The 25438-nt window shown below is 37.5% G+C and overlaps 1 protein-coding gene across 6 annotated transcripts in view; it reads left to right on the forward strand.

Annotated features, from left to right (window-relative positions):
* Positions 1 to 25438, forward strand: part of MYO5A (myosin VA) — a 188842-nt gene that overhangs the window by 50159 nt on the left and 113245 nt on the right. For all 6 annotated transcript variants that reach the window (XM_039237099.1, XM_039237101.1, XM_039237102.1 and 3 more), the window contains exons 2-4: positions 12240 to 12350; positions 15892 to 16063; positions 17984 to 18128. In XM_039237099.1, the coding sequence (XP_039093030.1) occupies positions 12240 to 12350; positions 15892 to 16063; positions 17984 to 18128 (428 nt within the window). The remainder of the gene's footprint in view (positions 1 to 12239; positions 12351 to 15891; positions 16064 to 17983; positions 18129 to 25438) is intronic.

Consider the following 25438-nt stretch of genomic DNA (forward strand, 5'->3'; position numbering starts at 1 on the left):
GCACAGAGCCCGACGCGGGGCTCGAACCCACGAACCGCGAGATCATGACCTAAGCAAAAATCGGACGCTTAACCGACTAAGCTACCCAGGCGCCCCCGTAAGAGTTCTTTATACATTAAGGAATTTGTTACAAAATTTTTTTGGCCTCTATATTTTGACTTTGTTTAAGATGTATTTTGTTTCTAAAGTTTCTGTAAACATCTTTTTAGTCAGCCTTTCTTCCAAATATAGGCCCTAGGTCAATTTTTTCCAGCAAAAATTCAGCTAAAAGGATATTTTAAAAAAATTTAAAAAGTAGGAGGGGCTAATGGGATAAGGGCACCCTGGAGCCTAGTAGTGAATACTACTTTTATTTTTTTGATGTTTACTTACTTATTTTTGAGAAAGAGAGAGTGCAAGCCAGGAAGGCAGAAAGAGAGGGAGACAGAGAATCCCAGCTATCAGTGCAGAGCCCAATGCGGGGCTCAAACTCATGAACTGTGAGATCATGGCCTGAGACAAAGTTGGAAGCTTAACTGACTGAGCCACCCAGGTGCTCCAGGAGTGCACGCTTGCATTCAGAAGCAGGCAAGTAGGGTTCTTTCCCTTAGGTGACTCAGCCAGCCTTCAAGGTGTCCTGCTCATCTGGCCTGTCAAAGCCAGCTCACTACAATGTCTCCTCTGTCCCCTTGCTCCTCCTCCCCTCCTCCTTACACCCAAGGCTCTTCTTTCCAGGGCAAGAATCTCCCAGCCAGCTCCCAGCTTTCAGGAGACAATACCAGCTGAACTGCCCTCCCAGACCCTGCCCTTAGGGAAAGCTGACTCCCAGTCCCTCAGATGCAAGCCCTCTTTGCCTAATATGAATGGCTTTTGAAAGCAGTTATGTGTATATTAGCTACATATTGTCTACATACAAAATGTGAATGATAGTAGCAAATGGATAATTGGGGGAAGGGAGAACAACTGATCATAAACAGAAGGTTGTACAAGATGTACTTTTGATGACGTTTAAAGAACTGCCAATTAGAACTAGGGTATTAGAAATATCAGTCACTCATTGCCCTGCCTAAAAACCTTTATAGAATCCCTGTCTTCTGCAGTATAAAGGTCAAACTGCCTAACATGGCATGTGAGGTCTTTCACATCCCTGTCATAATCTATTTTTTTAGCTAGCCATGCACTATCCTGAGCTCATTTATTCCTCACATATTTATTGAGTACTGAGTACTTAAAAGTTATTGTTCTAGGTTCTAGAATTAGTGGTGGACCCTGCTTTTACAGGGGTTTCAGTTTAGGTGGGAAGACAGATAATCCCAGGCAAGCAAAGCCAGGGTAGCCAGGGAGGACTTTTCTGAGAAGGAGACATCTAAACTGAGACCTGAATAGTGAGTGGGAACCAGCCTTAAGGAGAGTTGGGGGCTGAGGGGAGGATGCTTTGGGCAGCAAGCTCAGTAATAGCCTTGAAGTCAGAGAGTTTGGGGTGTTCTAGGCTGGCATAGCAGGAGCTCAGAAACAAGACCTTCATGAGGTGATACTAAGGCTTGGGGCAGGGGTTAAAGCACATAGTGCATTGTTGATACAGCAAAAAAATTTAGATTAAGCACAATGAAGTGATTAAATCTAGAGGTGGGGTAGGACAGGAGTACTGACAATACAGTGTAATGATCTTTAAACTTTATCTCATTTATCTGCATAACAACTCTGTGATGTACATATTATTTTTACTGAAGTATAGTTGAAACACAGTGTTACATTTTTGGTTTCAGGTGTTCAGCATAGTGATTCCACAAGTATATATGTTATATCATACATACCACCATACAGTACAATTATAGTACTGTTGATTATTGATATATATATATATTATTAATAATCAGTTTTATGAATAAGGATCCTGAGAAAGAAAGTTGGATAATTTTCTCAAGGTCATGCAGCTGGAAAGTATTGGAGTCACTAGGTCTGTCTGACTCCCAAAGCTCATGCTCTTAACTTGGACTCTGGATTCTACACTAATTGCATTATTTTGTAAGTAAGAAAATTGAAATTCAAAGAGATTAAAAATAAGTTAGAATGAGTGGGAGGATATGAGGCAGTGTTAAAAAAAAATTGGACCCGTCAGTATAGAAGGATAAGAATGAACTTTTTATCTGGTGGAAGCTCAGAAAGCCATGAAACACAAGAAGAGGGCAACATGGACTTATTCATTATGTAAGTAAGAACTCAGAGACTTTTTTTTTTTTTCTGTTTGTGAATAGAAAGTTTATTTGCTATAATCATCTGACCTGCCCCTCTTATAGACATTTTGTAACTTTTTCTTTTTTTTTTCTTAAATAGTTTATTGTTAAGTTGGTTTCCATATAACACCCAGGCTCATTCCAACAAGTGCCCTCCTCCATGCCCATCACCCCCCTTTCCTCTCCCCCCCACATCCATCAATCCTCAGTTTGTTCTCAGCATTCAAGAGTCTCTCATGGTTTGCCTCCCTCCCTGTCCCCACATATTTTTCACCACCTTCTCCCCTGTGGTCCTCCGTTAAGTTCCTCCTAATCCACCTATACGTGCAAACATATAGTATCTTTCCTTCTTTGCCTGACTTATTTCGCTCAGCATAACACCCAGAGGCATCTTTTGAAGCTAAAAGAAGTAGTTATAGGTCAAATAAAAGGAAGTACTTTTTACACAGTGAGTAGTAAATAGAAGGAGCTGATTATCCCAGATACAGATTGAAAATAAAGTAAATTTAGAGTAGCTCTTATGAAGGTCAAATAATGAGTTAGCCAAACAGAACCTCTTTTGTATGAAGACTACTAAAATACCAATGAAATTTTCTGTAACAGAAGTTTAAGTATCTAAGAAGATAGGTAAAAATTAGAAAGGGGAAATTTACTCTATAATAATAATAAATGAAAGCAATTGTAGGTATGTGATAATTTGGCATTATTTAAAATTTTTAGGTTTTTTTCTGTATTAAGAAGAAAAAAAGTCATGGATTTTTTTTTTTTAAGTGAGAAGCATTGACAAAAAAATAATGTCCTTCCTCAGTCATCATAGACCAAATGAAATTCTTATTTCCAGGGAGATTCATTTTGATCTTCTAGAAGGGTTTGGTCAAGTCACTGATAGGACACCAGGTTGACCTTTGAGGAAGAGTCTGAGGCACAAGTTCTTTCATTAAAAAACAATTTTTTTCAATAAACTATTTGTAAAAAAACAAAACAAAACAAAACAATTTTTTTTTTACTGTTTATTTACTTTTAAGAGAGAGAGAGAGACAGACAGAGCCTGAGCAGAGGAGGGGAAGACAGAGAGGGAGGCAGGCTCTGCTGCTTCTGAAAGCACAGAGCTTGATGCAGGGCTCCAACTCCGGAGCCATGAGATCACGACCTGAACTGAAGTTGGATGCTCAGCCAACTAACTCAACCCAGGCGCCATCGCAAGTTCTTTCAGAACCTCAGCTTGCTTGTGCTGCATTTGTCTTTCAAAATACTCTCTTAGGGTATACAGTTGGAGTAACATTTGTTCAAAAACACATGTTCTTCATTTCATGACCTTCATTTCATAAATCTCATAAAAAGAGATTTATACCTAAAATCGAGTGACAATTTGATCTTCCTGTTATCCGCTTTGTCCTGTCAGTTCCTCTCAGTCCTATTGAGAACCCACAACCAGTCAGTTGCCAGACTGATAACTTCTTTATCAATTCTGTAATATCATTTTGCACCGTAGGGCTGTCACAGTTGAGGGAAAAGAGTGTCCGCTTGATTTCTCTAGACATTTGGAAATTATTGAGTCAGTATTTTATAACCTCAGTGTCTAATGATTTCTTCTTGTTGAACTAGTAATAGTCTCACCATGCTGACAGTGCAAACATGGCCAGCAGCTCCTTGGGTCCAGTCATTTCTGCAGTTCTCTCTTTTTAGGGTAACTCTGGGGCCACCTGCCTTGTTGGTACTTACTGTGCATTCAGTTGTGTCTTTCTATATATCAGATGAGTCCAGCAGCCTTATATTTTTAGCCTAACCTGTTGTATATGCATTTAAAAATATTAATGTTACAAAGTAGAAATTTGTAGGTTTTTTAAAAAAACAGTTTTTATGGGAGTTCTGTCGATCAAAAAAGTCTACTCAAGCTGTAGGCAGAGTGATAGGTAGCACATAAGAGAAACGTGAATACATTTTACTAACAGAAAAGCACTTCATGTTTATTCATGTTCTATTCTTCATTTTTAAAGTAAGCTTCTGTTGAGAAATGCTCTTTTATTTAGGCAAGCCCACTTGTGTTTTTAAGTGTGGATGACTGGGTTACTCTTTTCCATTCATGCTTGTATTATTACAATCATACTTATTATTATTTTTATTATTATTTTAATTCTTATTCATTTTCGAGTGAGGGAGAGACAGAGCATGAGTGGGGGAGGGGCAGCATAGGAGGGAGACACAGAATGAAGCAGGTTCCAACCTCAACGCTGTCAGTGGCTTGAACTCACGAAATGTGAAATCATGAACTGAACTGATGTTGGACCCTTAACCAACTGAACCACTAACACGCCTCTGATTAAATTATTTTCAAATCTCTGCTGTGACTTCTGCCTTGACTGGCTCACTGCATAACATTTCCTCACACTTCAAATCTGTGGACAAATCTGTGGATGTTCTGTGATTCCTAAAGACTCGTCTGTTCATTTATTCATTCACTCAGCAGACATCTCTTGAGCATCTGTCTGCTAAGCACTGGGCCAGGTATGGAGGTGATGCCAGTGGGTAAATCACAGACCTTGTCCTCAAAGAGGTAACAATCTAATAGTTAAAGAGGTGTGCGTGTGAAAAGATAATAATAATAGAATGTGGCAAATGCATAGATAGAGATAGAAACCAGATATTATAGACAGTCTAAGCAGGAGCCCCTGTCTTAATGTGCTGGTCAAGGAAGCCTTCCTGGAGGTCATAACACTTAAACTGAGTTTTTAAAGCGGGTTGTTGTTTTTTTAAAGTTCTGCCTTTCTACAGAGGCCAGATCATGAATGACTTGTAATGTATTGTTAGCACCAGACCATGATTGTAGCCAGAAGTGCCTGTCCTCAAAGCTGGGAGCAAAGCAAAGGTTATAAATGGGAGGGAACTACTCACTGGTGCCTGCTTATCTATGTTGTCTCATATAACGTATTTGTCCAATTCCTTCAAAACCTAACCATGTTGAGGGGCGCCTGGGTGGCTTAGTCGGTTAAGCGTCCGACTTTCGCTTAGGTCATGATCTCGCAGTTCGCGGGTTCGAGTCCCGTGTCGGGCTCTGTGCTGACTGCCAGCTCAGAGCCTGGAGCCTGTTTCAGTCTGTGACTCCCACTCTCTCTGACCCTCCCCTGCTCACGCTGTCCCTCTCTCTCTCTCCTAAGAAATAAATAAAACATTTAAAAAAATATTAAAAAAAAAACAAACTTAACCATGTTGAGACATTATATTTGAGATTTAAAAATTATCCATGACTTCTTTCAGCACCAGATCGTTTATCAGAATGATAGTCTATGGAGGAGGAAGACATTATCTATATACACAGGCCTGTAGATATTTAATATGACCCTTTTTATACTGTTCTGCAAATTGGAAGCAAGTGTTGAAAATAATAGGAAGGTGTGAGTTTTGCTTAATTGGGCAACTTTGGTCACAATCAGGAGAAAGTGATTTATTTGAATTATGTCTATCTTATTCTTCCCTATACATTCTAAAATTTTTTTTAAGGTTTTTACTTATTTCTGAGAGAGAGACAGAGTGCGAGCAGGGGAGGGTCAGAGAGAGAGGGAGACACAGAATCTGAAGCAGGCTCCAGACTCTGAGCTAGCTGTCAGCACAGAGCCTGATGCGGGGCTCAAACCTACCAACCATGAGATCATGACCGGAGCCGAAGTCAGACGCTTAACCAACTGAACCACCCAGGCGCTCCGGTTCCTTATGCATTCTAAACATCTTGAAGTTGGAGATCACTCTGGGTTTGAATCCTCTGTCATTTATTAGCTGAGTGACTTTCTGGCCCATTGTTTAACTTTGCTCAGGCTGTTGAATGAAGAGCATCTTTAATAATAACAATTATAAAGAATATTGTAAGAATTAAGTAAAAGACAGGAAAATTAGGTGTTTTCTTCATCCTAGTGAAACAGAGTCCTTCTAATGAAGATGATCAAGATGATTTCTTTCTTTGTTGGTGATTGTTTTAACTTTGATTATTTCTTCGTATTTAAAATTTTGTAATTTATCCTCAAATACCACTAGCTGATTGTAGCAGAAATAGTATTTTTTCTTGATGTGCATATGAAGACTGTGCTTGTAAAGTGAGGCTTAGTTCCAAAAATAATGTTTACAGAATGTTAAAGAACTGCAGTGTCTAAAAATATTCATTCCAAAGCTCTGCCATCTCATGTAAATTTCTAGAGAAATAAGTTTATTTAACTTTTGCTTCTTGATGGTAACAAAACATATCCATTAACTTCAAAAGTTGTTTTCTTCATGAGATTAAAATAATTTCAATGCCTGCTGGAAGCTGACAATTTCAATTTACTTTTAAGTCATGCACATTTCATAGTACATGCATGTTAATTTCAAGAGTTAGGAAAAAATTAAAAGTCTTAAATCAACCCTATCATTTTTTTTATTTATAGAAGTAAGTTAAGCTGGAATCCTTGATTTATTAAAATTTTAGTCTTTCTCACCCTCAGGTGATTTTTTCTATTATTTCCTCAACTCATTTTTGGCAAGACCTCATTCTCTAGTCAGAGCCAATTGGAATACTGCAGAATGGATGCCAGCTGATTACTGTGGGGTTGACATCTTAAATGAAACATTCTCAAGTCTCACCTGATGACATGGACCAGTTTAATAGCTGTTTCAATTATGATAACAAGAGGAACAATTTTGAATTGAGGGAGGGAGGTTTCTTCTTGATAAGATCTGCTGTTTGAACAGGGGAAAGCTTGCTAAAGTGGAAAGAATGTTTGGCTTGTAGAATAGACAAAGACTTGAACCCTGGCTCTACCACTTTTCAGGTGTGAGTCTCAATATCTATTAAAATGGGTTAGTAATGGGGTTATCGTGATGATTGGATGAAATTATGTATGTAAAATATCTAGGCCTTTACTGACACAGAGAAACTGCTCAATAAATGTTAGCTGTCATTCCTCACAGTCTTTGTCAAGTTCCGCGAAGCAGGGTTGGTGTTTGTCATTTCGCTCATCAGCAGCATTGTTCTAGAGCTGCAGTAGGAGCACAGAACACTACTGCTCTTCATTTCCACCCCGACCCACAGTGCACGGTGTGTTCGCCCTCAGCCATCTCTTTCCTCCCATTGTAGTGTGACTCCTTACCCTGCTCTAATGCTCTGACTTCACTTTGCTGCTCCAGCAGATGGCCGGTGGAAGTGGTCATTACAATACTTCTTCACCTTCTGAGTGAGGAATTTGTGGTAGGGTTGGGAGTGGGGCTGTCTGTTCTAGAAGTGAGTAGTAGCTTCCACTTTAAACATATGAATTATGAAGGGATAGAGACAGGGGTTTGGGGGGGATGGTAAAGGAAAGAATAGTTTATTACTAATTTCCCTACATGTCTGGTTCTTTTTCCTTGATTTCTTAGGTAACTCAACTATCTAATGTTGCCTGCATCTTTCTCTATTTCTGGAAATTATAGACCCTTCTAGAAGAGTCTGAGAGCCTGTTGCTAGTACTTCTTTTAGTCTACCCTCTTAGAGTATAATGACTGAAGGCAAGAACATTCACATGACAAAGGGTCATTCAGAAATTATTATAGGCCCTGTATTCAGTGCTGAAGAGACAAAGATGAATGAGAGACACTCCTACCCCCAAGGAGCTCATACTTGCTGAAGGGAGATTAGGCATGCAAAGTTATCATTTAGTAGGATAAGGATTCTAGTGGAAGATTGAGGTCATGGGGACACTGAGGATAGAATGCCACCAAATGATGAGGAAAGCCTTCTTCGAGGTGGTGGTACTTTAACACAGATATGAATGATAAATAGGAGCATGCTGGCTGAAAAAGGGGAGATTGTTCTCTTTTGCCAAGCTGTGTATGATTTAATAGAAGAGCTAGGAAAGATGTGTACATACGCCATATGAAAAGTGAGTAATGTGTGTGGGGAGGAGAGAGAATCACATGGGTCAGATTTTTTGGGATTTGGGGACTGGTCATTTACTTTGTTAGTGTTTTTGGTCTTGTTCCCAAAGTGTCTGAGGCATCAAAAAAACTGCTCTTGGTGCTCGCACCTCGGAGTTCCTTGACTGACAAAATGCAAGTTAGCAAAATTTCCCATGAGTCATCTGCATTATTCAGGAACCTTTTGAGTGTTGTCATTGTGGGAGGATACGAAGAAAAGAAAGATGACTGGTGCCTCTTTACGTATGCTGGGACGGGTGTGATCCCGAGAAGGTAGGAGTGCTCTGCTAGGCTGACCCAGCACTGTTTGTGCCCCTTTCTGGCTAGTACCAGTGCAAGCATGTCCCCTGAACCCATCTTTCCAGTGCTCTTCCATTAGTCTCTGTCACTGTTACCTCATCATTGTCAGGCAGGCCTGATTAAACTGTGTTGTAGGAGGACAGATAGTTTTTATTTTCCTTGTGAGCTATGATACAAGTTAAATCTGTGCTAGCATTATTTACTCAGCTTTTGCCTGTTATCATAAAATTTAGCACATCCCCATTTTGTCCTTACTCTCCTTTCTAATCAGGCGTTCCTTTGAATTGTCATTAATCTTCTTTGATGTGTGTTTACATTTTAACATTATCTATTTTAAGCCTTTTTATCTTTTCTTCATCTCCTACAGGGTTTTTTTTTTTTTTTTTTTTGGCTTTAGTCACAGTGCCTCAGATCCTTGCTTTCCCTTATACCTGTTCCTACAGCAGTGTTTCCTCTGCCTACTAACTCATGGATCTCTCTTCTCTTAGTCTCTGACTCTTACCCATATCAATTGTGCTTAGTGGCTTCAGGAAAAATCCTGGGGTAGGCCTGTGACGTTTGCCTTTGCTGCATCTCATCCCAATTCTCCCATCTCTTTTCCTTACCTTGTTCTACCTCTGTCTTAAATAAAATCAGCATAAATGTGCTGCTTTACAAACATGGGCCAGGAACTTGGCCAGCCTTAGAGGGGATTCCAGCATGGCTTTAAGGAGTATATGGTCTGGTGTGGGAGGTAGATCTGTAAATAACAAAGATAAAGTCTGAAATATCATAAGATTTTTGAGGGACTCAGAAGATAATGAGGGATAAAATTAGAGTAGCATGAGTAGGAAAAGGGAATGAGGAGCATTACAGGAAAGCCTCACCCTCTACTAGCTAATTATGACAGAGCATGACATTGGACACTCCCTTGTCTTGCTGGCATCTGGGTCCAGTCTGATTCACTTTGGCTAGGGTTATCTTTTGCTAGCTGCTTCTGTTTCACCAAGAAATCCTGAGCACCAAGAAATCCTGGGTGTGTGTGTCCACCCTCATGTGTGATTCCTGCCTGACTCTTGCTACTTTGTTTCATTTGTAGGTTTCTCATATGGTCTTGGGGTCCTGTCTTCCCACTGCAGTCTTCCCATAGTCTCCCCACTGGATGTGGCTGGACAGGTTTAGTCCTGTGTCTTAGAGCTGCTCTATGTATTTTCCTTGCGGGCCTTGGGCATAAGTAGAAAATAGGGTTGAAGGCAACACAGGCGATAGGAAGCATTGTCAGGTTGGAATTTCTCTAAGTTTCAGCCGCTATGGTATATACATGTATATATATATACCTCCCAGACTGACCCAGTTAGTTCTGCTATAGTTGTTTTTGCAGAGTCACCAATCTCCTCGGTTAAGATGGAAAAGAACCATAAAAAGACAATGGTAATAATAGACTGAGTTTTGACCTATTTATCCTTGAATACTTTCCCAAGAGATAGAGGTAGGATAATGGGGAATTTGGTTATCAGGGTGTTGTTTGGTGTTTAAATATCTTGCCTATGGTTAGTGTAAGGGCTTTAGCCTCCCTCGACTATCTGCAAGTGTTGTTAACATCTAGCTCTTGGAAATCTAGCCTTTGGCAAAGTATGCACTCGGTGTTTCTAAACCACTTGTGGAAACCTGAGCTGGAACTTGCTATTGACAAAAGGAAGGTGCTTCTTTCTAGATTTAGTTGAAAATCTCCTCATGTTTGGAGCAGGTTGGATCATACTTCTGCAAACTCAATTGGATCCATTTTTTCATTTTTGTGCTTTCACCTATTAGGGTAGTATGTCATTTCATGATCCTGAATCTCATATATTACATATCTCTTCTGGAACCTGTAAATCCTTCCAGAGAAAGTTATAGAAATGCTGCCTTTCTAAAGTGAGTTTCAGACTCAGAGCAGTTGGTACGCAGAAATCTTTATTGAATGAATAAAATTTTAGTAAACTGGGTAGCTGTTACTCAGTTTATGGAATGTGTAACTGGGAAGAAACCTATAAAACAACTTTCAGTAACATTTGACATAGAACATGAACAATCATTTCTTATAGAATACACATTTGGTAACAGTCTCAACCTGTACTTACATATTAGCTTATGCTTTTCACAAGGTATCTATGTGTGAAAGCCCTTGAGATGATCTAAATGAGTACTGCTGCCATTCCCATTTTACAAATTCCTGAAATAAAGGCTAAAATACCAGTATGATAGTCCTGGGATTAGAACTCATAACCTAGTTCAGTACTTTTTCCTTTGCCAACTGTTCAGACAAAAAATTTACATGAGTTTGTGATAATAAGAGAAAAGTAGAGCAATGGGTAAGTTTTTTCTTTTTTTTTTTTTTTTTTACCATACTGCTTTTATTCAATTTAAGAAGATGTCCTTTATTCTGAGATTCTTTTGTTATATACTAAGTACCTAGCTATGAACCACCTGTGTACACAGGCCCTGGGTATAGTGTTGAACAAGGCAGACACAGAGCTTATATTTTAACGAAGGAGAAGTAATAAGTAAACAATAATATAACAATAACTAAGTTCAGGTAGTTTTAGAGCTCTTAAGAAAATAGAGAAAGGCTGCTGGTGGTGGTATTTTTATATGTGATATATTCCTGAAAATGACTATCAGTGTTTAATGTACATAGTGTTTTTAAGGAAGATTCTTCCCTCAGGAATTCAAGCAGTCATAAAACATTTCTTCAGTTTGGTGTTTGGAGGATTCATTCATGTTAATATATTTGTTTTCTTTTTCTTCAAAACTGACCTCAAGTCCAAAATGGGCTTAAGTCCAGAGAATATCTCTCTGAGGCTAAAGGTTTTCTGCTCCAAGAACCCCTGATGATTGATTACCATACCTCTTTCATGATATTGAGGCTATGAGAGCCAAACTTACTGCTAGCCAAATCTACCATTTCACTCATCTTTATAAAATAATAAAGGCAAAATACTCGACAACGGTGCTTTCTTACTTTTTTTAAATTAGCAACAGAAGTTTCTTCAAAGAATATTCTGGATGCCCCAGTCTATAAAACAGCTGTGGCTCCAAGCCACAAGCATACTCTCCTCTTTTCCACACCTTAATGGCTGCTGAGGAATACTTGAGAAGTCACTAAGCCTTTGCATAACACAGGGTGAAAACTGTAATCAAAAATTCAAATTGTAAATCCTGCCATAAAAAGATAGTGGTGTTTTTGAAACTGGAAGAGCCACCATACCAGAGCTTCACAGTCATGTTTTGGGATTTTTGAAAGTCCACATTCAATGAAAAAATGGTTTTATATGTCCATTTTTACTTAAAAATATTTTCAGGTAGCATTTACTATGTAAAGCGAATTCAAACTTAATTTTTTTTTAATGTTTATTTATTTTTGAGAGAGAGAGAGAGAGACAGAGCAGGAGCAGATAGGGAAGGGGCAGAGAGAGAGACACACACATAGAATCTGAACAGGCTCCAGTGCAGAGCCTGGCGCGGGGACTGAAGCCACAAACTGTGAGATTACAACCTGAGCCGAAGTCAGACTTAACTGACTGGGCCACCCAGGCGCCCCAAAGCAAATTCAAACTTTTTAATTGTAGCTGTTAATTCAGAGCATACTTTTCCCTCCAATTTTATTGATATAATTGGCACACACACTATATAAGTTTAAGGTGTACAACATAGTAAATTGACTTACATGTATTGTAAAATTATTATGACAATACAGAGCATACCTTTTATATAATGTGGGCATGATGGTGCTAAAATGGGGCTAAAATACTTTTTTTTTGCTAGTTTAATTTTTTTCTTCTTGCCTTCTAGTTTGCTAGAGTTTGGATACCGGATCCTGAGGAAGTTTGGAAGTCAGCAGAACTGCTCAAAGATTATAAACCAGGAGATAAAGTCCTCTTGCTTCACCTTGAGGAAGGAAAGGTAAGAATTTTGCTTTAATTTGTTGTCATTGGCATAAAGTGAAGGGAATTCAGAAGTGGGAGTTTGCTGTGACGTACCACACTTCAGATGGAAGTTAAATTTTGAATTAATCTAATATTTTTACTTATTAAATTGAAAAAAAAGCAAAATAGCAAACTCAATTTTCTACCACAATGGGTTAGTCAAAATGGTAGAACTGTAAAAATCTGTTATTTGGTTATAAATTTATTATGATTAGATTTAGATTCACATCTAATCCTTTCAAAGATATGCCTGTTTATTTTTTTTAGGTTAGCATTAATTATTTCATAGTAACTAAGAAAACATTGCTTAAGGAGCCAGCCTGATACTTGTTATTTGTTGCTCATAATCATTTGAGAAATATTTACTGAGAAGCTTTTATGTATAAAACTGTTCACTAGCAACCAGAAAAACTTAAAACCATTCATGTCTGTGTATTTTTCTGTCTCCATTCACTGCATTGGTGGACTTCTCTTAGTTGCTCGTTTTTATTTAATTTTTATTTTTAAGTTATTTTTGTAAGTTTATTTATTTGAGAGAGAGGGCGTGTGTGAGCACAAGTAGGGGAGGGTCAGAGAGAGAGAATCCCAAGCAGGCTCTGCACTACCAGTGTGGAGCCCAACGTGGGGCTCAAACTCATGTACCATGAGATCATGATTGGAGCCAAAACCAAGAGTTGGATGCTTAAATGACTGAGCCACTCAGGCACCCGAGTTGTAACTTTTTAATCTCGCCACTGCATTTGACAAGACATGTCACACTTTTTCCTTAAAAACCTTTATGACATTAATTTTCTTTAAACAACTTATCTAGCCAGGGAAACTAGATACAAAGACATGAAAAGTTACATAAAATATAGGATCTAAAGAGTAGTTCAACACCACAATACTAAGGATGTCAAAAGATTATGATGAACTATTACCATATGAGTATTACTCTCCCAACAGTTAGCTTGTATGGAGCACTTACTATCTGCCAAGCATAGTTCTTAGTGTTTTATTTGCTCTAACTCATTTAATCCTCACAATGATCCTATGAAGTAGGGCAGTTATTATTACCACTTTATGGATGAAGGAACCAGGGCTCAGAGAGATTACTCAAGATTATACAGCTATTAGGGAATGAAGCTGGGATTTTAAACCAGAAGATTTATCTTCATGATTTGTGCTCTCACAGCCACTCTGCTATGTTGTAAAGAAAGACAGTAATGGCTCTAGGATCCATAAGAGGAAAATTTCATTATTGGCTGCTTTGTCAGGGAAGGCTTCAAGGAGGAGGAATGATTTTGACTGGATCTTGAAAGGTAGATAGATTGTGAATTGACAAGGAGAAGTGGGTAGACCTTATGAGGACTGGAATGTATTTTGGAGATAGTGAATATAACAAGTTGACTGGAGCAGAGATTTGGAAAGGTGTGTTTTGAGTTCCAGGCTTCCATATTAAAGTATCTGCTAAATAGCATGTTGGCAAAAGGTGCTCTTTGACATCAATGTCTGGTAAGAGAAATAGATATATTTATGGTTAGTATGGCACATGATATAATAAAAACAAGGAACAAAAGTAGAACAGAGTGGAGAGTGGTCAGACGGGCTGGTGAAGGTAAGGAGTCAGAGAGACATTGTCTGAAGAATGAGTAGACAAGGGGAAGTGTAATTCAGGGATCCAGAGAACACATGTGAAGGCAGGGAGGCATGCACAGTAATGTGCTTTTGGGAACCTACACAAGTTCCATGTTGTTAGAATGTGAAGTAAGAGTACAGGACTGGCAAGAAGATGGGGGGTGAGAACTAGAGGACCTGGTGATCATGTTAAAACTCTTGGACTTCAAGTGATATGCGATGGGGAGTGATTGTAGTATTTTTAAACAGAGGAAGGATGCCTGATTTATGTTTTATTTTTTTTTTTAATTTTTTATGTTTTATTTATTTTTGAGAGAGAGAGCAGAGGAGGGTCAGAGAGAGAAGGAGACACAGAATTTAAAGACAGACTCCAGGCTCTGAGCTGGCTGTCGGCACAGAGACCGATGCAGGGCTTGAACCCATGAACCATGAGATCATGACCTGAGCCAAAGTCAGACGCTTAACCGACTGAACCACCCAGGTGCCCCTGATTTGTGTTTTAGAAAGGATTCATTGGTGGAAGCACGGAGGATGAATTTCAGGAGAGCAAAACAGAGGCAAGGGTAGTTGAGAAAAAGGCAGAGAAGAATTAGCCTGATTAAGAGGGCCTTGAATGTCAAATTAAGGAAATAATGTATTCAACTGCTCTGTGTTAGGTACAACATTAGGCACTGTGAGCTGTATTTTCTTATGTTAATTCTCACAACCCTGTAGGTTGGTAGGTAGTATTATAACTATTTTCCAAATAAGGAAGCCAAGGCTCAGAGATATTAAGTAGTCCTGAGATTACATAGCCAGAGTGACTTTTGTGTATTGCAGAGACCAGTGCAAAGACCATTCAGTTTGTGGAAAAACATTATATCCTAATAGACAGGGAGGGAGAGGTCGAGGGGCAGATTGTAAATTCCTCTCCATTTAGCATGATTCATTCCAACCTATTTTGCATATTTGACCTCTGTATCTCAGCAATGTTAAGAAAAGTGGCTTTTTACAGAAGCAGTTAGTCCTTCTCTACAATTAAATTATGTTTTTTTTCCTTTTTCCTTGTCATATATTATTTGCCCTTAATACCTAAGTGATTATGTATTAATCACTCACATTGAGTGATAAATACATAAGTGATTATGTATTAATCACTCACATTGAGTGATAATTTCCATGCTGGGCTTTGCCATAAAGCCTTATTTTCCTTGGCTTTAAAGTGAGTAGTACTTCTAAACTTCTGAAGCCAATCACCTCATTAAAAATCAAATGAAAACTATAACTATAATTCCAAAAAACAATACATATATGTATATATATTTACATATGCACATATGTACAGTTAACAGCTAATTTCAGGAGATTCTTAGACCTCTCAGAGTTCAGAGGTTCCCAGATACTTACTACATGCCATGCATTGCATCATTTAATTTTTACCACACCCCTGTGAGCTATTTCTATTATGCCCTTTCTACAAATGAAAGATTAAGATCAAGTAACATACTCAAGGCCACAAAAGAAGTAAGTACCATTTTCAGGATTTGAACCCGGGTTGATTTGACTGTAGAGATAAGCTCTTGACCACTCTTTATTGCCTACTCACTTATCACAGGTGAAGAGAAAGAGAGGGAAAGAAAGAAGGTTATTTAAAGATTAAAGACTTCTGGTTCACTAATGGGTAAAAAGCAGTCTAGGCTTCTCAAACTATATTAGCAAAAATTATTAATACAGGTTAATACATCTAGTGAGAAAAAAGACTCCATTTCCACCATTTTCTGTGGCTTTGGGGAATGTGCCAGGAAAACAATGTGTTTAATAGTTGAGAAGCAAATCAGGAATAGGAAATAAGCAAAATGCATGGACCTGTTTCACTTTTATTGCCATGATTTATCCAGATGCTCTATCTTGTGCATTTTCAGGATTTGGAATATCGTCTAGATCCAAAGACCAAGGAACTGCCTCACCTAAGAAACCCTGACATACTTGTGGGTGAAAATGACCTCACAGCCCTCAGCTATCTTCATGAGCCTGCTGTGCTCCACAATCTCAGAGTCCGCTTTATTGACTCCAAACTTATTTATACATATTGTGGTAAGTGTACCTTGCTGTCTAAGTGGACCAGGAACTCTTCCCTCTAATGGACATAGACATGGAAATATTGTGCATGGGGACAGAAGACTGTAGTTGGATTTCCTCCTAGAAAGAGAATCACTTGAGTTATCAAAAAAGATTTGCCAGTGTTCATTAGCTCATCGCATTTTGTGCTGAATAAGCTCTTCTGTAAAGTTCATAAATTTGCTCAAAACAAAAAAAACCAAAAAGCTGGGCTGGGCCCATCTTCCGTATTTTCTTCCTTCCAAAGAAATTATTTGCCAAATTCAGTGACAGTTTGCCAGTTATTTTCATCTCTGACAAGAACTGCTGTATGAAGAGTAGCTGTCCAGACTTATCTTTGGAGCAGGTTCAGGTTTAGGAGCAGGTTCAAGTTTAGGAGCAGGTTCAGGTTTAGGAGCAGGTTCAGATTTAGTGTTCTCTTGTTCTCAGTGCAGGACTGACAACTCACAGCAACTATTCTTGCTTGATATGTTTGTCTGGGCCCGTGCCCACTGCACTGTTAGCTGCCAGTGGCCCAGCTCAGGATTCTTCTTTCTCTTGGAAATTAAGCACATGTACATTTGGGCTCCTCCCTGCTTTCCTTCTTTTGTCTATTTTTTTCTTAACTTTTATTTTCTCCCTTGTCCCTAGCTCTTTTCTCTACTGACTTCTTATCTTTCTTTCACTAATTATTCTCCCCTGGCCTCAGATCTGGGATTTCATTCATTTTCTTTTAAGTCTGTTTGCTTGGTGTAACCAACTCAGCAGTTATCATTTTTTCCTTACTCTGCTGCTTTGGACAGAGACAACTATCTTGTCTTCTTAAAGGAATTTATATCTCTTGTATTCTTGATACTAACTCTTTTTCTTCTTTATTAACTAAATATTTCTGATTCTCAATTTTCATTTCTCCCATCACTTTTTTCTTGTATATATGTTACCTTCTCAGTAAAGCCTTCCCAGCCCACTTTATCTAAATCATAAATTCCTTTACCCCTTCTAAGTTTCCGTCTTCTTTCTCTGTTTAGTTTTTCTCCTTTTTCCTTTTCACTGTCTAACCTGTGGTATTTATTTTTTCTTGTTAATTGTCTGAGTTTCCTACTAGAAGGTCCATGAGGATAAAGATTTGTCTTTTTTTGTTTACTATTATAAACCTAGCACTCAGAAAACACTTGAGACATACTTGGAACTGAATACATATTTGTTGAATGAATTCTTCATTAATTTAAAAAACACTTCCTATAAAATTTAAGGAAATATAAAAAAGGTATTTAAAAAGGAAAAATAATTACATGTAATTCACTACTGAAAAATAACCAGTATTATGTTGACATATCCTATATGTGTGTATATGTGAGAGTATAAATAGATATGAAATTAGAATTAGCCTGTAGATAGTTTTGTATCATGTTTTCCTCTGATTTTTAATATTCTTTAGAAACATGATTTGTAGTGATAGCACAAATGTCGACCATGTCTGTCATATGGATGTAAGAAAATATTTAGCTACTCTTCCTTTATTATATAGTTTGTTTCTGCTCTTCACTCTTGTTAATAATATTATGATAAATACCTTTATGAAAAAAAAACCCTTTGCTTTCTCTGATTATTTCATTTGGATAAATTTCTAAAAGTGTAATTTTTGATTTAAGTATTATGAAAATATGTAAAGTTCTTTCAACATTGCCATAGTTTTTACCTTTAGTAACCTGGGCCAGTTTTTAAATGATGTGTTAGTTAGGTCTGTGTGTAATGTGGTTAGAGACAAAGGCTGTGATATATTTTGATTTTTAACAATTTGTTAGTTTAAGATTATCTGAAGTTGAAATTTGTGTTAACTGTGATTCTTACATTACCAAGTTAAGTATGTCCATTAGTATATCACTGACTTCTTTTGTTTTTTTACCTCTTTCCCAGGTATAGTCCTAGTAGCTATAAATCCTTATGAACAGCTGCCTATTTATGGAGAAGATATTATTAATGCATATAGTGGTCAGAATATGGGTGATATGGATCCACATATCTTTGCAGTAGCTGAAGAAGCTTACAAGCAAATGGCCAGGTTGGTGGAAGCTCTATTTTTTCATGACTCTTACTAGATGTGATAATTTGTTCTTTGCTGACTCACAGATATTTTAAAATACAGTGAAGAGCAACTGATAAATTATTATTAAATAAATAGCCTTGACTATTTCAGGTGGCCTGCATTATTATGAAAATAACTTCCTATTTATAAGAGAACATACAGTTAAAAAATTTTTTTTAATGTTTTATTTATTTCTGAGAGAGAGAGAGACTGCGTGAGCAGGGGAGGGTCAAAGAGAGAGGGAGACACAGAATCTGAAACAGGCTCCAGGCTCTGAGCTGGCTGTCAGCACAGAGCCTGATGCGGGGCTCAAACCCACGACCGGAGCGAAAGTCAGACACGCAACTGACTAAGCCACCCAGGTGCCCCAGAACATACAGTTTTTAAAAACTGACTTTGGGGAGCACCTGGGTGGCTCAGTCAGTGAATGGTCCATCTCTTGGTTTTGGCTCAGGTCATGATCTTATGGTTCTTGGGTTCGAGCCCTGCATCAGGCTCCATGCTGACAGTACAGACCCTGCTTGGAATTCTCTCTCTCTCCCTCTCTCTCTGTCCTTCTCTTGCTCTCGCTCTCTCAAAAAAAATAAATAAACTTCATTTAAAAAAAACTGCCTTTGGAATCTCCTCATGATCTTGTGACTATGTGCAAAGACAGATATTATATTTACAGATGAGTGGATCAAGGGTTAGTGGTAATAGGTGATGTGCTCACTATCATTCAGCTAATGAGTGGCAGAACAGAAATAAAAAGGCTAAGAACAAGAGGAAATCTGTCTGTATTTTAGAGAATTAAATCTGACGGAAACTATGAACTTAATGTTAGTATTATGTTCTAGTGTCCACTGATCCTGAATAGCATCAGTAAAATGTCTTTGATGTTAATCATGGAACCCTAACACTACAAGAATAGAAAACCAGAGGAAAAAGCTACTTTCAGGCCCAGAATATACTCATAATAATGTACTAATACAAAACTATGGATGTATAGAACCATATATATATTTAATTCATATTTCCAGTCTTCAGGTAAGACCAGCATATATCCTCAAGCAATTTATGAAGTGGAGAAAAAACTAATACTGCAGAGGTTTTATTTTCTCCTTTCCAAATGGGGAGAGTGTTTGCACATAATTGGACCAGCATGTGACAGAATTTTAGAAATATTTCATTGACAGAGTCATTATGCCCTTTTATTAATAAAATACTATTATTTCTAATAATAGCTATTTAGTACTCTGTCTTTGCAAGATACTGTTTAATTGCCTTCCATTTTGTTAAGTAATTTTTATCCTCACAGGAGCCTTCTGAAGTTGGTCCTATTATTGATCTTCATTTTACAAATGAGAAAATTTAAGCAGTAAGAAGTTATTTAACTTACCTAAGGCCACATAACTAGGAAGACTAGCTTTCAAATTCCATTAGTCTAACACTATAAAATATTATCATATTAAGTATAAAATGACTATAGTTTTGTACTACATAAGATGCTGTATTATACCAGATATTATTATAAAATAGGAACTAGTGTCAAAAGTGTGAGAAATGTTACTTTTTAAGCTTTAAGATGGAATTTACCATCTACCAGCATAATTTTCCCCTAAAATTAGCAAACTATAGAAATGATCCCTGAAAGTATAGTCTTTTTTCCCCTAAAATTAGAAAACCCACCAGTATTTAATTTATATAGTCCTGGAGCATTACAATACAAGTTAGCACTGCACAAGTACAGCCAGAGAGCTGTCAGGCAGAGAGGGAATTGCATGGAGTGCTAGGCCCTAAAAATTATATCTAAAAAATGTTATATTGCTCATAGAGAATTAAATGACTTCTTTGAAAATACTAATCTGAAAAATACTAATATGAAAGTCTGGTTTGTAACATCTTTGTCATAGGAAATCCAAGAATAGTGTTAGATCTATATGAATATTTCTGGCTTTTCAACCCTAGATTTACTTTGGTTTCCTAACATTTTTTCAAGCCTCATTATTCATTCCCCTATGACTCAGCTAGTCAGTGTGATTTCTTTACGGCAGTTTCGCTGGTTTCTTTTCCTTTTGCTCAGTTTGTTTTTTTAGGCAGTTTTAAAATGCACTTCAGTTATGATATTATGTTCACCATTTATAAATTTGTACACAGAAAATGTGCTACTACAGCTAAATAGACCATGTCTCTTAGGCCTACAGTTGGAGATAGATATTGCAGGATCCTTTCTTGGCATTTTTTCCTTACCAAGTGATGATGTGCCATTCTTAGCGGATGTGAATCCCGGAGTTTCACATTTCCAGTACTCCCAGAAGCCTACATCTTCAGGGAAGGTAGTCACTTGTTCACTAGACCTTTTATTGAACACCATCCAGGCACTGTCCTACACATAGGAGACACAACAGCAAACAAAGAAGACAAAATAGACAAAGTTCTTACCCTCCTGAAGTGACGGACAAGATACAGTTTTTCCCATATTAATAAGTGCTATCCTGGAAAGTAAAGTTAGGAAAGTGGGTAAGGAATGCCAGGTAGGCCAGAAGGCATATGTACTAGGCTCAGGGAAAGCCTCATTATAAAATTGCCTCTCCATTTTTTTTCCAAACTTAAGAAAACCTTAGACTTACAAAAAGATTGGAAAAATAGTACACAGAGGTACCATATGCCCTATATCCAGTTTCCTTAAATGTTAACATGTTATATAACCATAGTAATTGAAACCAGCAAATTCACATTGTTCTAATACTGTTAAGTAATCTAAAAACCTTGTTCACAGTTCATCATTTCCCCTTCAATGCCCTTTTTCTGGTCTAGGATTCAATCTAGAATCATACATTGTACCTCATTCAGTCTCCTTAGGCTCCTCCAATCTAGAACCATCCATGAGTCCTCTTTTCTTTGATGATTAGTTTGACACTTTTGAATACATACCAGCCAGTTCTCTTGTAGGCTCTGAGGACACAGCAGTAGAAAAATTAGGCAAAATAGACTCCAAAAATTCTTACCGTCCTGCAAGTTTACATTTTTTTTTCCCTGATTGAGTAATTGAAGCTAGCCATGCATTTTGGATAGGCATATCACAGAAGTGGTGTGCCTTTCATCATACAGAGGTGATACAAGATACTAATTCCTAGGGATGTTAACTTTCATAACTTAGTTAAGGCAGTATCTACCAGATTTCTCTATTATAATTATTATTTTATTTTTTTAAATGTTTTTAAATGTTTATTTATTTTTGAGATAGAGACAGAGCACAAGCAAGGGAGGGGCAGAGAGAGAGGGAGACACAGAGTCCAAAGCAGGCTCCAGGCTTTGAGCTGTTAGCACAGAGCCTGATGCAGGGCTCAAACTCACAAACCATGAGATCATGACCTGAGCCAAAGTCAGACAATTAACTGACTGAGCCACCCAGGCGCCCCTATAATTATTATTTTAAACTTTGAAATTAATAAGTATATTATGGGAAAATACTTTGAGACCATGTAAATACCCTATTTTTCATCATATTTTTGCTTACTAATTTTAACATCCATTGATGATTCTTGACTGCAGCAATTATTACTGTGGTGTTGGTCAAGTGGTCATTTGCTATTTTCTACTCTAAGGAAGAGCTATTCTTTCCCCCCCATTTATTTAGTATTTATTTTTTATTTGTATCAGTATGGACTCATGGGTATTTATTTTATCTATGGATTATTCTCTATTTACTATCACTATTTTGTTCAAATTCTGTCAGATTCATTTTGTTCAAACCTTGGAGCTCTCTTCAAGTGTCCTTTCAATAGTCCTTTATTATGTTTTGATCATTTCTTACTTTCTAGCATCATGTGGCTCATTTTCTGATTTCCTTACCCCAACCCTAGATTCAGCTATTTAATTTCTTCAGGGAGCCTTGGTTTCTTTTTGGGCAGAATGGTACTTAGAAGCCAACATCTCTCTGCTAGGAGTGCTCATTACTACTGGGGCATCGTCTTTTTCTTTTTTTCTTTTAATTTTTTTCCCCCGTCTCTTCAGAGTCTCTTATCCTCATGAAGGTCAGTACAGTTCTGTGAAAAGGTGGGGCATCGTCTTTAAGCCTCATTCACAGAGCTAGGAAATAAAGGTTTTCCTACAGCCTTACTGACAGGATGTGTTGTCATACGTTTAAAATTTTGCCACACTGACAGGTGATAAATGGTATCTCAGTGTTGTGTTAGTTTGCCTTTGTCTAAATATGAAAGTTGTACAGTTTTATACACACACACACACACACATTCCGTACATGTCTGTATCTATTTTTATGTATGTCTGTATATATATTTTTAAAAAATGAGTTCGTATTAATATATCCAGTTCCAGTTCAACACTATTGTTTTTAGTTTTGCTTTATCTTTTTCCTTCTTTTATCTCCTTACTTTGGTCTTGAGAAACCTGGTCTCAATATAATTTGTTTGCTTAATCCTAGAATGCTCATAAAGTGGTAAACTTTCAGAAATATTAGCCCATACCCTTGTGAGAAGCAAATTTACCACTCAAGTACAATATTTGTGTCCAATTAATTTCTTTAGCCTTATGGAATATAAAGTACTGATTTCCAAAGTTTCTTAGGTTAGTTGTTTATATTATCCATTTTATTAGTTTATTCAACCACTTTCCCATATATGGTCATTTAGATTGTTTTCAACATTTTGCAGTTATAAACAATGCTGTAATAACCTTGTGCATATGTATTTCTGTATTTCGGGAAATGTAGCTTCAGGTAGGTTGCTAAAAGTAGCATTTTTAGGTCAAAAGGTAGGTGTAAATGTAGTTTTGTAGGTATTGCCAAATTCCCTCTAGAAGGGTTATACTGATTTGCATTTCTGCCAAAAATGTTCAAGAATGCCTGCTTCCTCATAGCCTCATCAACAAAAAATATGTAGTTTTTCTTTGTAGCTCTTCACTATCCAGTGGTATCTCAATATTGTTTTCATTTGTATTTCTTAAAATATGAGTGGGTTTGAACATCTTGTTATATGTTTAAAAGTCATTTTATTAATGTTTTTGTTTCTTTGTTTATGCAGTGAACTGTCCATATATGTCTTTTCAGTTTTTCTGTTGTGTGGTTAGTTCTTTGATCCTCAATTTTAAGAGTTAAAAAAATGCATTAGCAATATTAGCACTTTGTGGTATATATTGTAAATATCCCCCTTCCATTTATAAGTTATCTTTTGATTTTCTTTGTGCTGTTTTATTCCCCATGCAAATTATCAATTTTTTATTTTATTACTCTAGATTTTGAGTCAGTGTTAAAAACCTTTCTTTAGGGGTGCCTGGGTGGCTCAGTTAGTTAAGTGTCCAACTCTTGATTTCAGCTCAGGTCATAATCTCATGGTTCCTGGGTCTGAGCCCTGTATCAGGCTCTTGCTGACACTGAGGAGCCTGTTTGGGATTCCCTCTCCTCCTTTTTATTCCCCTGCTCTCTCTCTTTCTCTCAGAATAGATAGATAAACTTTTAAAACACCAGGGTATATACCAGGGTAAAAGAGGAATTTATCTTGTTTTCTTCTCATCTTTGTATAGTTTTATAATTTACCGTTAGGTCCCTGATCCCATTGAAGTTTATTCTTTTGTATGATAAGAGATATGGATCTAAATTTATGTTTTTTCCAAATGACTATCTAGTTATCCCAGAATCACTTATTAAGAAACCTATTTTGCCCCACTTATTTCAGATGCCACTTATCATATCCTAGGTTTTCTCATGTTTTAGGGTCAATATCTTGGCTCTGTCCTTTTCAAAACCTTCCTTTATCTATTCATGCCCCAGTATCACACTGTTTATTTTTTTTTTAATGTTTATTTTTGAGAGAGAGAGTGAGAGAGAGATAGAATGCAAATGAGGGATGGGCAGAGAGAGAGAGACAGGGGATGTGAAGCAGGCTCTGTGCTGACAGCCAGGAGCCTGAAGTGGGGCTCAAACTCATGAACCACAAGACCATGACCTAAGCCAAATCTGGGCACTAACCAGCTGAGTCACCCAGGCACCCCTTCACACTGTTTTAATTATAGTGGCTTTATAGTATTTTTTAAATGTTTAGTACCATTAAATCCTCTCATAGTTTGTCTTTTTCATGATTTTCCTAGCTATCTTTAGGTTATTTGTTCTTTCATAGAGACTTTGATATCAACTTACCTAGCTCCATGAAAATTTAATCTGTCTTTTGAGTAGTAACATGAAGGAAAGGGAGTGCCTGGATGGCTCAGTTAGTTAAGCATCTGACTCTTGATTTTGGCTCCAGCCATGATCTCACACTTTGTGAGTTCAAGCCCTGTGTTTGGCTCTGTGCTGACAGCTCCGAGCCTAGAGCCTGCTTGGGATTCTTTCTTTCCTTCTTTCTCTGCCCCTCCCCCATTCACATTCTCTGTCTCTTTCAAAGCAAATAAATAAGACTTAAAAAAATATTTCATAAAGGAAAGGAGAAAGTAAGTCATTCACATATCTGGAGAAGAGTATTTCAAGCAGAGAGATAATCAACTGCAAGGACCCTACCAGGAGATATGGTCTATCATAGCAAATTTGACTTCTCTGAGTGCGGGTTTTGAGGAGAGGAATGGCCTGATCTTGCAGCTATGATAAAAATTGACCGTAGATTGCTGTCAAAAATGCATATCCTAAATCTAATCAGGAAGAAACACCAGAAAAACTAAAAATGAGGCGCATTGTACAAAATAACTGTAGATACTCTCCAAAATTAAGAAGGTCAAAAAAGCCCAAGAAAAGCTGAGGAACCATTTAGATTAAAGTCGTTGAACAATATATGCAATTAAATGCAATGAATATTCTGAATTGAATCTGTAATGATGGTGGAGGGAGGGTAAACTGTAGAGAACGTGGGGTGCCTGGGTGGCTTAGTCGGTTAAGCGTCCGACTTTCGCTTAGGTCATGATCTCGCGGTTCGTGGGTTCGAGCCCCGCGTCGGGCTCTGTGCTGACTGCCAGCTCAGAGCCTGGAGCCTGTTTCAGTCTGTGACTCCCTCTCTCTCTGACCCTCCCCTGCTCACACTGTCTCTCTCTCTCTCCTAGAAATTAAAAAAACAAAAAACAAAAAACAAAAAAATTGTAGAGAACGTTGCTGGATGGTTGATAAAATGGGAATATAGACTGTGAAATAAATAATATTACTATGTTAGTGTTAAATTTCTTGAGTTTGATTACTATAGACATGTAAAAGCATGTCACTCTTCTTAAGAAATATAGTACTCTAAATTATGTAGGAGTTATCATGTCTATAACCTACTCTTGAATATTTCAGAAAGTATAAGAGAAATAGGTTAATAAAACAA

Source organism: Hyaena hyaena, unplaced genomic scaffold, assembly GCF_003009895.1.
Source record: "Hyaena hyaena isolate Hyena2069 unplaced genomic scaffold, ASM300989v1 scaffold_120, whole genome shotgun sequence".
NCBI classification, from domain to species: domain Eukaryota; kingdom Metazoa; phylum Chordata; class Mammalia; order Carnivora; family Hyaenidae; genus Hyaena; species Hyaena hyaena.